The sequence below is a fragment of the Cyprinus carpio genome, chromosome A9, assembly GCF_018340385.1.
Source record: "Cyprinus carpio isolate SPL01 chromosome A9, ASM1834038v1, whole genome shotgun sequence".
In the NCBI taxonomy this organism is placed as follows: Eukaryota; Metazoa; Chordata; class Actinopteri; order Cypriniformes; family Cyprinidae; genus Cyprinus; species Cyprinus carpio.
In genome coordinates, this window is record NC_056580.1 from 8,771,520 (window position 1) to 8,784,550 (window position 13,031).

Here is a 13,031-nt window from a genome sequence, read left to right on the forward strand (position 1 = left end):
TAAAAAAATATCTTAATGGAACATGATCTTTACTTAATATCCTAATGATTTTTTGACATAAAAAAATAAAAAATCAATCATTTTGACCCATACAATGTATTGTTCGCTATTGCTACAAATATACTCCAGCTACTTAAGACTGGTTTTGTGGTCCAGGGTCACAATTAGTTATGTGACAATGGCATGACCCTTTAAAATGTAAGATTTAATACTCTGATACATAAAAATGAAAAATGGCCAGATTTATACCTGTAGATGAAGAGCAGCTGCTTTTTACATTCTAAATTATAAACAAAACACATAAAAAAAAAAAAAATATATTTTTTAAAATAAAAAAAAAACATATACTCAAAAAACAAGAAAAAAAATGACAGTGGACTAAGAAAAATACATTTAATTCAAGATATATTATCTGAAAATAATAAGTCTTAATATCATCAGACAATTTCGCTTTTCAAGCATTTTTCAAGAATAGATATATTTTCTACTAGAAAACAAGACAAAAATAACATAATATATATATATATATATATATATATATATATATATATATATATATATATATATATATATATATTTCAGAATGAATGTAATTATCACAAAACTAAATGAGGCCTTAAAAGGACACTGGAGTGAAGAGGTAATATCTATTTTGCTTGTGCTTTCATATTTGCTCTATTGTATTTATAACTGTGTGTGTGTGTGTGTGTGTGTGTGTGTATGTCTACATAGGCACACGGGCTTTATCTTGTGTGCTGGTGCTTTCAGAGTTGCTCTATTGTATTTATAACTCATCGTGATAGAACAAGCCTGCCCAAACCCTACCACTCCAATTAGTCACACCATAGGTGGAGTAATTTAATCAGAAGAGCATACAGCCCCAGCAGAGAGCCTCCACGCTCAGTCTGGCCAGAGTCTTCACACAGACAGACAGACAGCTCTTCTTCTGAGGTAAGAACCACAGGCGCTTGTGTCAATACAGGTAGATTACTAACACCAAATCACACTCGTTAGCAACGATACAACTATCATCCATCACTAAACCTGTGTTCTCTGCCAGAATCACTCAAATTTGAGCTAGCATCTGTCATGTCAATGCCTCTGTCGTCATGTCTGCTGCTTATTCTTTATGGTTGTTATTCTGTCATTCTGCATGGTTGCTTGTAGCTATTAAGTAAATATGTCACTCTTCTAGACCAAAAAACATTCACAATGAAAAATACAGTAAAACTTGTAATGTTGTGAAATATTATTACAACTTAAAAAAACTGTTTTCTATTTGAATTAATGTAATTTATAAATTTTAATAGTAATTTTTCAGTGTCACATGATCCTTCAGAATATACAGAATATGATTATACGTTTGTTATTTAAAAACAATTTTCTTATTATCATCAATGGTGAAAACAGTTGTGCTGCATGATATTTTTGTGGAAACATGATACTATTTTTTAAAAGATTCTTCAGTGAACAGAAAGTTCAAATGAACAGTAGTTTTTAAAACGGAAATCTTTTGTAACATTATAAATGTCTTGACTGTCACTTTTAAACAATTTAATGTATCAATGAATAAATAAATCTATTAATTAAAAAAAAAAAAACATTAATTTGAATCTACTAACAAACATCTGCAACAGTAAAGAATTCATCTCACAGTGGCTTGGTATTGTGTGAACAGATTACCATAGCCATTATTTGTGACACATCAGTCTCTCTTAAAACATTTATGGAGAAGATAAAAGGCACGGTGGGCATTTATAGAGTCATGATGGGTGGTCAGACTCTTGTCTCACTCTCTCCATGGATATGGATTGAGCTGGAGCAGGAATGGGGGTGTGAAGGTTGTGTGTGGGGCGTGAACACAAGGTCTTAATCTCAGAAGGGTTAGTCTTCCATCCACCTGTCTGGCTTCTCTTTTTAGTGTCATCTATAAGCTTTCCATTTATCTTTCCAACCTCTGCTTTACTTTTAATTAGCATTGTGTGATATGTTTGTGTGATGACACTCGCAAATGTCTCCAAACAGAGCTGAGGATTATAAAAAGAGAGATTAGGGAAATACCAAATCATGCCCAAGAGAGATCCTGCCGGAGGAGATCACTTTAAATAAAGTGTGCTGGTGGCAAAATTTCAAAAACAAAAGAGTATTAACTTAAAAGAGGGTTTTATAAACTGTAAGAATGATTCAAATGACATACAGGATAACTTTGACATTTAGGCTTCAATATATATGCTTATCCATCTTAATTCTTCATCTGAATTATTGCAGTTATCATCAAACTTGCTTGAATTAATGTAGTCTTGTCAGATGTTACATCATAGAGAGAGTTCTGTATTTACTGGATTGAAGAGGAGACTGTTTTAAAAAGGGCAATAAAAAACAAATAAGATTAGAATAACAAGATTTCCTTTGACAACATAAGAGTAAACAGAATAATGAACTATGAAAGTAAAGCCAAGTATCATTATTTAGATCTATTGCATGATATTTTATGAAGGAAAAAAGTTTTCTCTCCAAACATTGTTTTCTTTTGCTTACTTTAGCACATCAGTGTCCTACATTTAGATATGTCTAATGCAAAGTTGTAAGTAAAACAGCTCTGGATTTGGAGGCTTACAGAAGTGGTTCTCAACCAAAGGGGCTCAAGATGACTTTAAATGATTTAAAATAATAAGTCAAAACATTGAAATAAGGGAAAAGGGAAAACAACTATACTGAAGAACCAGTTTCCTTTGATAAAAAAAAACAAAACAGGTTCTTATAGTTTTGGAAAACCACTGGTTTACAGAAATCACACATCAGAGTGATTTGTAAAGCATTTCAATACTTGGACTAAACACTACAAAACAATTTTGTTTTTCTGATCTGTGTCAAACCAAGGCAAGATTTTGTCTAGTTCAGTACGATGGGAGCAAAAGTGCTTTTTTAAAAAAATAAACGTTAGTATTTAGTCACACAATATTCTACAGACTCATTATACAAAAAAATATCTTGACCAGTCATGGTCAGGCTTGTGCTTAGACCCATGGAGAACCTTTTTCCACAAGAAAATATGGTCAGAATAACCTGCCGTATGCTATTTTGATAGCGTGAAAAGACGTAGAAGGAAACTAATGGAAAGAATTGAGATATCTTGCCAGTTGGATGGAGAAAGGGAGAAAGCCTGAAGAAGTGAGACAGCAGAAAAGGGCAAGACAAACAGGAAGCAGAAGAGGGGGGAGTGAAGGACTGACTGTGCAAGTCAAAGAATTTTCTTAGAAGGATTTTAAGCGAGAGAGCCGCTTCTCCTGGTTTCCATCTGCTGCCTTTTATGGTAAAACAGTTGAGGGGGATTTGGTGTAGTAGTGAAGCCCGGACTGGACGAGGGTTCAGTTCGACACACTCACAACCGGATAGCAGGGGGCTGAGGAGCAGGGAGAGAGCGTGTGCGGGACACTGGGGACGCTTGAGACGGCGGCACACAGCATCACAGGGCTCATGGGAACAATACGCAGAGAGGCTTAACAGGTCCAGGACTCAGACAGACGAGTGAGTAGATGACTCGTTATCTAGAATAATTTAGAAGAAATCACAATCTCTCTTTCAATAAAATTCACATACGATACACACTGGACACCAACGTTTCTTTGAATGATTTGCTTTCAGATCAGTTTTAAAATCAGACCAAAGTTATAACAATAGAATAATGTGACCTATTACAGGAAAGATGGAATATTCTCAGAAAAAAAGTCCATTAGTGATGTTTATTCAGTAGGTAATTGCATCCATGCCAGCAGAGGCACATTTACGTACGCACACTAACACATGCTGATACACAATATAATGGCTGACAGCTGGAGGTGAGATAACAGGCTGGTTACGATGCTATGATGTACTACACTGTGGAATTCCAGTGTGCTCCATCCAGCACTGAGAATGACTGATGCTTGAGGTTCTGATGTTATGGATAGCAACATCTGATATCTCGTTAAACCAGAAGACATATTTACTGTATACACTCTCAGAAAAAAGGTACAAAAGCTGTCACTGGGGCGGTACCTTTTCAAAAGAGGAGTTTAATATATGAAATGGGCAAACATAAAAATGTTACAAAATCTATGAAATGAGCAAATTCTGAGATCACTAGAAAAATTGCATAGAATTTTCTCAATTAGATTATTATTATAACAAATTTGAGTAAGATGTTGAATGGGAAATGTATTTATTTGAATTAACCAAAACCAAAACCATAGAAATTAAAATAAACATTAACTGAAATAAAATCAAAATAAATAAATAAATAAAAAATTCAGGCCATATTTCTCATTTTTGTTTCATTTAAGTTGAAGTACTAATTTTTTTTTTTTTTTTTTTTTTGCTAATTTACTAAAATAAACAAACTAAATGTAAAACTTAATTCTAACTACATAGAGATACTTTAAAAATAAAAATGCACATAGAAAAATGAGAAAAATGCTAAAACTTTAAAATGAAAATATAAATAGAAAATATAAATAAAAATCTTAATAAAAAACTATAATAGCATATCAAAAAATAAAAATAACACTGCTTTAATGATGCATGAATTCCACAAGTACAACCTGAAAATCATGTTCTCCAGCACGATTTGAGCAGATCCAAATAGCATCTTGAGCTTCAGTGGAAGCAAGAACATCTGGAAATAATTTCACAATCATTGCATAAGTGACCTAAAAATAGTCAGGAATATGTATTTCTATATAAATGTATTAAACATGTTCAGTTTATTTACAGGTTACAAGACAGTGGTATTTTAAAAAATAGATATCTGAATATCTCACAACACAATGGTTAATTATGGTTTGAGCCAAATAAACAAAGATTGCAATCATCTTCTCAGAGGTTCTAGCATTTTCGCACATCCCCTCATACTCATACTCTTCACCACAGGACTGAAAGGCAGAAGTAAAGATGACAGAGCGTTATGACTGCCACTACTGTAAGGAGTCTCTGTTTGGGAAGAAGTATGTTCTTCGTGAGGAAAACCCATACTGTGTGAAGTGCTATGAGAGCCTATACTCCAACACCTGTGAGGAGTGCAAGAAAGCCATCGGCTGCAACAGCAGGGTAACATCACTTAAACCATTTGCAGTGCCATATATAAAGTTACATAAAACCAGCCAATCAGATTAAAGCTTGCAGATCTGGAAAGTGCATCAGATTGTCATCAAACAGACTTTAGGTGGTCCTTAGGTATACTTTTCAATCTCCAATTCAACCAGATTTGTCATCAAAGTATGTCTTTGGTTGTTTTAGGATCTGTCCTACAAGGACCGTCACTGGCATGAGGACTGTTTCCACTGCTTCCAGTGCAAGCGCTCACTGGTGGACAAGCCTTTCTCCACCAAAGACGAGCAGCTGCTGTGCACCGAGTGCTATTCTAATGAGTACTCCTCCAAATGCCATGAGTGTAAGAAGACCATCATGCCTGGTAAGACATTCTTCCCTGTGGGAGGAACCTTTCCCTAAATATCAGTACGTGTGTGTGTGTGTGTGTGTGTTTTTTTTATATACTCATGCACTCCCATAAAAACATAATTATTCATTCAGCGACACATTCTTTCCATTAAAGCAAAAGAAAACTGCTTCCTTTCACACAGAGTCAATCTCTGCCCAGATCTTGTGAAGAAAGAATAACTGTCATTAGACAGATATATCACAGGCCCATCTTGACGTCAAAGCAATAGATTAAATGATCTGCTCAACTTGTAAAATAATATTAATTCATAAATCTTCAAAGACAAGTCTTCATGACCATGTAAAAATGACACACTCTTATAAACTCAACATGTTATATGATCAACCACCCCTTTTATCGTTCAATCAAAATGAATAGATGGAACCAAGGTTAGATTTATTATATGTGTAGATTAAAGCTGGTTTTGGGTGTTTAATTGATGTGATTCAGTTTGTGCTCACAGTCCTGTGGAATGTTCCAGCACTCACTGAGTGAAACGTACAATATTTCAAATCCGGAGCACATGGACTTAAAAGATATGAGCCAGACTCTTTAAAACAATGAGACTCTGTGCTGTCTCTGTTTACACCACTGCTGGCAGTTTGTGTCTGGATGTGTTAAAAAAAATTCTACTTTGTCTTCTTAACAGCTAAACTTTCCTGCTGCATTACAGATCAAATGGGGAGTACTGTAAACCTGATAACAATTATCCATCATCTGTAACTGATAAGACTATAAAATCAATATATCATGCTGTAATGATTAATTTTATAGAATTTGGGTTACAGTTTTTTTAATTTGAATGGTAGTGTACGTCACAAAATACCTGAGTTAAATATTAGAACTGGATATAATTATGCGGGCATAGAAAATATCTGATTATCCAGTGTAACGTCATTATAATTTTATAGTGTTATGGATCTCAGTATCATTATTACATGCTTCACTTCATTAGCAGAATGTTGTTGTATTTGGAATAAGATGGCTCTCCTCTCTCCCTCAGGCTCCAGGAAAATGGAGCATAAAGGAAACAGCTGGCATGAGACCTGCTTTACCTGCCAGCGCTGCCAGCAGCCGATCGGCACCAAGAGCTTCATCCCCAAAGACAACCAGAACTATTGCGTGCCCTGCTACGAAAAGCAGTTTGCCATGCAGTGTGTTCACTGCAAGAAGGTAGAGTGCACAGTTGAAGTAACCTACATACTACAACAAGCTAGGCTACAGGAATTAAACATACAGGCTACAAGTACATTAAACGTTTTAAGACTCCAGTCAGCTATGAGTGAAATAGTGTTCTGTGCAGTGTGCAACTTGTATACTGCACATTTTGAAAAATCCAGTAATTCTATGCATAAAGATAATATGCATACTGTACAAAGAGTGAAGATATCTATTAATTTGATAGTCAGCGTCATCTCCTTCCTTCTCCGTGTAGCCCATCACCACTGGCGGTGTGACGTACCATGACCAGCCGTGGCACAAGGACTGTTTCCTGTGCACGGGCTGTAAGCAGCAGCTCTCTGGCCAGCGCTTCACCTCTCGTGATGACTTTGCCTACTGCCTTAACTGCTTCTGCAACTTGTATGCCAAGAAATGTGCCTCCTGCACCACCCCCATCAGTGGTATGTACAAGCTAGCAAATAAAAATAGCTTCTATACAGAAATGCCCAAATTATGTTAAAACCGATAATGTATGGTGGTTTGAAATGAGTTTTAAATTCTTTGAATATAAAATGGTGTAGCACAGTGTTATTATTGTTAACTAAAATTAAAACTACTATAATTATTTGTGTTAACTGAAATACAACTTTAATATAAATATTAGATTAAAAACTTACACATAACTTAAAATTAGAATTGTTGCCTTCAGTGCCTTGGCTAAATGGGACTATTTAAAAACATGAATAAAAATGAAAAAGCACTAAACTAAAGTTACTAAAACAAACACATTAAAATGAAAACTAAGCTGAAAAGGTTAAGCTAATTAAAAATATTGATATATACTAAAATCTTATATATAAGTTATGCTAAAATAACACTGATGTACAGTAGCAAACAGGATGTGGAATTATAATTTGAATTTGAATTTAAGGATGTTAAATTGAAAAGGAATTAAATTTAAAGAAATTTATAAAATAATATATATATATATATATGATATATATATATATTAAGGATATATATATATATATATATATATATATTTATATATATATATATATATATATAATATAGATATATGAAGTAATATTTAATGACAAATTTCCTTTTTCAGTCTAAATTATTTATGTATTGTTATGTATTAGTATTAGTACTTTTAAAGTCACTTTAATAATCAATTGTATCATTATATTTAATAAATTAATTTTCATTTAATGGACCAGAATGTTCCCAGAAGCTGCAAAACTTCTCACCAAAAATTCCTATTTTTTGAGCATCCCGTGGCACACGGCCTATTCAAATTCCAAAAACTGAAAGGCATGAAATTCTCAAATTCTGAATTTTGCTCGACCCTGTTTCAAAAAGTTGCTAGCACTCAAAACTTGTTTGTCACATAGGACTCGGAGGAAGCAAGTACATCTCCTTTGAGGAGCGCCAGTGGCACAACGACTGTTTCAACTGCAAGAAGTGCTCAGTGTCTCTGGTGGGCAGAGGTTTCCTCACTGAGAGAGATGACATCCTGTGTCCCGAGTGTGGCAAAGACATGTGAAAGCATGCAAGGAAAAATGCAAGCATGCATGACACTTAAAATGTTAAACCAAAGCATGAAACAGTGTGAGCAATGAATACATTTAGGCACTCCGTGGAAACATAGTAAGCATTGCTAAAGCAAAGATTCTAACAGTGTATGAATAGCAAGAGGCAGATTTTCTTTATTTCAGGAGAGATATTTCAGCTTGCTTTAACTTGAAGACTGAGGAAGAGAACTGATTCTAACGATTAAACTGTAAATGTGAGGATAATTACCATTATTATCTCTTTTAAATGTCTAACTGGCTCTCTGATATGTTGGATAACCCTAACTTGCTAAACGTATTTTGGTCTTTTTGTGTATCTAACAGTTAAGGATGAATTCTAAATGAAGTACATTTAATGCAATATCAATAAAGCTTATTAAAACAAACTGAATACATGTTGTTTTTTGTTTCTCTAATTGAATGACATGAACTGGATTATTGCACTAGCAAGCACACAGTACAGATCAAACAATAAAATAGGACAACAGAGCCACCTAGTGTTCACAATGCCCATGTGCATCCTCTTATCATGACATAGTTTGTCAGTCATGATCTTAAAAGCTTTTTATGTACAGTAGGCTTTAAGTTCATGGTTTATTGCTTTAAATTAGTTCTGTAGACAAAAGTAAATCGTGTCTAAGTACGAATTTCTTGGAGTAGGAGCACATAGTGAAGGGAAAGCAGTCAAAAAGTGTCCAGTACACACTACAAAAACCTAAAACTCAAAATCAATATCAAAAATTAAAATGGCTGAGTGCATGTAAATAGGACGAACACATGGAATTTAAACAAATAAACAAATGTTTGTTCCACAAACCACTTGGTTACAAATAATTCATATCCATTTGTACCATTTTATAGTTCTGATGATTAACAATATTTTCAGCACTTAAGAACAATAGTATGTAACAAAGCAGGGCAGCTATGGAATTCATATACATATTTTTACAGTACATTTTAGCTTGACTGATCCAGTATTAACTTGAGTGCATTATACTTCCTAGAATTTTAATTTTGGGGTAATTACTGACTTAAAAAATAAAAGAATTACAAACACCATGATCAGTGCTCTCAGCCATTTATTTTATCAGGCTTGTTGTCAGTGAGGAACATTCCATGCAGTTCAATAAAAACTCAATTCATAATGTCTAGAAAAGACCACCACTAAAACACTGACACGTGAAACATCCTTTATATTGCTTTCTCACTTAAACACATCAACGCATGATGCAACACACACCAAAAATTTATTTTGGCCCTGTGGGGGCTATAAATACAAAAACTGGCAAGGAATTTACCTGATATTGGCCAAAGCACTTGGACAGGCCTATCCTGATCTAAAACACTGATCAATGCAAACATTTTATTGAAGAAATAAGAGATTTCTTCAAAATGCCACGCAGTAGTTACTCTGAATACTCCTGTGTCAGTAAAACACAGCAGACATCCGACACAGACCAACGGAAAGCATATCCATTTTTCATTCATTTCCTCATTTCCTCATTTCCTGGGTTTGATTCAACATGATTCACTCACAATGGAAAGTTTGTTTATTTCTATAAACAGATTGCTAAAAAAGTGAAAAACTGATCAGTTTAACATAAAACTGCTAGGAATGTCTCAGTTCCTTCATCACACATCAAGTCAAAAGCCGATGCGTTGCCTAGTGTGGAATTAACCAGAGGGTCACATTTAACAAGTCACTTTTCCAGAGGCTGGTGAGTAAAGATGAAAGTGACAATTTGAGATGTGTGACAAGAACCCATCTTTCAAATTCATGTCTCATCACGAGTCTCTCTTTGCCTCAGAGACCCAGCAGACGACGTCAGTGGCGTTAACCGTCCATCCTAGATGACTTCACAGATTATGGCCATGTGATATGTTGAATCTTTTTCTTTGTATCAGGGGACTTAATGTCCTTCTGCTGCAAATAAATAAATACATAAAAAATTAATAACCAAAAGATTTCTTTTATCTACACCACACAACACCTGTCAAGTTAAAGAAGCACTTTTTCATGGTGTTTGATACTCACACTAGTGATGGGTTCTTCATCACTGGGGGACGTGCGCTTTAGTTTCGACGTGGTGTTGTTTGAATGTACTGAGGAGTTGGCAGTTTTGCAGTGATTACAGGGGCTCTTGGGACAGGCCCCTGGTGATGACACTGGGGTCTTGTTAGAGGAATCTGAGGAAGAGCAGTTTGTGGAGGACCCAGAGAGCTTACGTATGGGGTTTGTGAGACTGATGCTGGAAACTGGGGGCTTTAGTCGGTCTGTGGTGACAGGTGCTGGTGAAGGATCAGATTTCTTCAGCTTTACACTGCCAGTGTTAGTAGAGCTGCCGTCAAACACAATCAGCGGCCTCTTCCTGCCACTATCACTGCTTGAACTGAAACCAAGCAGAGTTAGAATATAAGAGAAACCACTTTGGACATTTTCATTCAGGTGCATAACAGCCATAAATAATATAAATTATATATATATATATAAATAGCCATAAAAATGTCAAATATTATATTATTACTCACAATTACTTCTCTAATAAATTATTATTATTATATTTTTCATTCTGCATATTCTGAGCTGTGCATCAGGTTCAGTTAAGAAAATTGCAAACCAATCAAGTTTTTTCATCAAACAAGCAATGGCAATGAGATTTCAAAGCTTCAGCAAAAAGAAAGTTTACCAGTTATTATTACAAACTGTCTAGGGAGTTAAATATTTCAAAATAATGACCATTGCACATTTGTATGCATATATGTATAGCACGTATAGTATGTACTTGAATAAACTAGTGTTCAAAAGTTTGGGTGGGTACTTTTTTTTTTAAACACGTTTTTGAAAGTCCTCTGTATGTTCGCTAAGGCTGCATTTATTTGATCAAATATACAGCAAAAATTATTATTAAAATTTAACTGTTTTCTATTTTAGATATTTTAAAATATATTTTATTCTTGTGATGGCAAAGCTGATTTTTTAGCAGCAAGTCTTCAGTGTCACATGATCCTTCAGAAATTATTTGAATATGCTGATTTGGCAATCAAAAAACATTTATTTTTATCCTCATTGTTAGAAACAGTTGTGTTGTGGAAACCATGATACAATTTTTCAGGATTCTTTAATGAACAGAAAGTTCTAAAGAACGGCATTTTAAAAAAAGAATGTTTTTGTAAAACTGTTGATCAGTTTAATGCATCCGTCCTGAATAAAAGTATTCATTTCTTTAAAAAAAGAAAGAAAGAGAAAAAAAAAACCACGATGGATGGGGATCAATTAAATTAAATTCAGTTGAATAAATGAGAGAATGTTCCTTCAAGCACTACAGCATTATGTGATGTGTGAGAGTGTGCAGCACCTGCCGGCGGAGCTCGGACGCGCTCGGCTCCGCTCCATCCTCCTCCCCCAGCGGCCGCAGGGCAGATCCCTCTGCGGGAGAGGAATGACATGCCGCAGGTACAGATCTGTGAGCCGCTCGCGGTCCTCACTGTCACCCACTGCAATCTTCCTCTGAAACACAACACAGGCTCTATTCGTTTGCTGCTGTTCCGCTACTGTTTCCTTCATCATTCCTTAGACTTCAGGATTACTTACTAGATCTGACCCACTTATACTTTACAGAAAAGCATGAGCTCACCAAAAACAGCTATATATGATGTTGATGATTAACAAGCACGTTATGCGATGTAGCCTATAATAACCCGACAGGTTTCATGTGGCTCCTAATCTCACCTCGCGTAACATAAGCTGAATAAACTCGTGAGAAAGAAGTTCTGGGTGAAGCAGAAGGTCGAGTTTGGAAATATCTCCAGCACTTGATGTAGGTGGTTTTGCTCTGTCTGCCCTGCGTGAAGCCATGTTTCTCATTGATTTCCGGATCCGGAGAGCGCAGGAAGAAGGGCTTTTGTTCTGCGCTTTTGTGAGAGGCGTTTAACAGCGCATGACCATTACTGCCACCTCCAGAAAAATGTGTGTTAGGACAGAATGAAACAGATTTTTCAAAGTTTTTTCATATTTACACCTGCTTTTGCACATGGATGTTCAGCCCCAAAAGAACTTCAATCCATGTTACTGATGGATTGAATGAACAGACAATTAATAGGCAAATATTTGGCCATTTACATATATTAGCACTGGGTGATAACCATATCAACTAAACATTTTATTTATTTGTTGTGCATATTGTGTATTTCACTTCATCAATTTTGTGTATAACTTATTAGTTAACAGGATATGTTATTACATCTATAGGCATTATATTGGCCATCCGCCACTCTGCTCTCTTGATACTGGTATCAGCTTTGGTCACAGGAAAACACATATTGGTCAACCAATTTTTTAGTATTGACAGGTTTCTATATTGACAGTATTTATATAGGTGTATAGTTCCCAAGTTACTGATTAATAATAATAAATAAATAAATAAATAAAACTGACAATCTGCAATTGTGGCTTTACTGACAATGCCACATTTATAAAAAATAATGCATTACAAATGAAAGATTTCAGGAATGGTGAGAGTGTCTATGATGTTTTATGCTAATTGCATGTACAAAATTCTTCAGTCAAACTGGTAAAATGAATGAAAACAGCATGTTGAAATCATACATTTATTATAAAACCTAAAACTTCCATATATATATAAACTTTATGGACAACAAGCATGCAGTTCAACTCCCACCAGTCCTGCAGTTTCACTTTGGGTTCAAGGCAATCTCAAGGTGGTTAAGATTACAGACAAGTATAGCTTGAATGTGTGAGAATATATCATATATTTGAAATTGATATGAAAAAGGTCATGGGTTTGTTACCCAGTAGG

The 13,031-nt window shown here is 35.0% G+C and overlaps 2 protein-coding genes across 4 annotated transcripts; one reads left to right on the forward strand and one right to left on the reverse strand.

Moving 5' to 3' along the window:
- The first annotated feature begins 799 nt into the window (after nucleotides 1-799).
- LOC109095905 (four and a half LIM domains protein 2) lies at nucleotides 800-8,605 on the forward strand. Of its 2 annotated transcripts, none has more exons than XM_042763387.1 (6): nucleotides 800-951; nucleotides 4,909-5,085; nucleotides 5,275-5,449; nucleotides 6,480-6,649; nucleotides 6,912-7,098; nucleotides 8,035-8,605. In XM_042763387.1, exons 2-6 carry the CDS (start codon nucleotides 4,930-4,932, stop codon nucleotides 8,184-8,186), a joined length of 840 nt encoding a protein of 279 aa, XP_042619321.1. In that variant the 5' UTR covers nucleotides 800-951; nucleotides 4,909-4,929; the 3' UTR covers nucleotides 8,187-8,605. The 2 variants fall into 2 exon arrangements, with proteins under 2 accessions (XP_042619321.1, XP_018965113.1); XM_019109568.2 differs by lacking the exon at nucleotides 800-951 and adding an exon at nucleotides 3,177-3,528.
- Nucleotides 8,606-9,276: 671 nt separating this feature from the next.
- On the reverse strand, nucleotides 9,277-12,108 carry LOC109095906 (ashwin). Of its 2 annotated transcripts, none has more exons than XM_019109570.2 (4): nucleotides 11,945-12,108; nucleotides 11,571-11,722; nucleotides 10,250-10,604; nucleotides 9,277-10,135 (listed from the first exon to the last, which is right to left on the reverse strand). In XM_019109570.2, exons 1-4 carry the CDS (start codon nucleotides 12,077-12,079, stop codon nucleotides 10,079-10,081), a joined length of 699 nt encoding a protein of 232 aa, XP_018965115.1. In that variant the 5' UTR covers nucleotides 12,080-12,108; the 3' UTR covers nucleotides 9,277-10,078. The 2 variants fall into 2 exon arrangements, with proteins under 2 accessions (XP_018965115.1, XP_018965114.1); XM_019109569.2 differs by having other exon boundaries at nucleotides 9,277-10,138; nucleotides 11,945-12,105.
- Nucleotides 12,109-13,031: the final 923 nt, after the last annotated feature.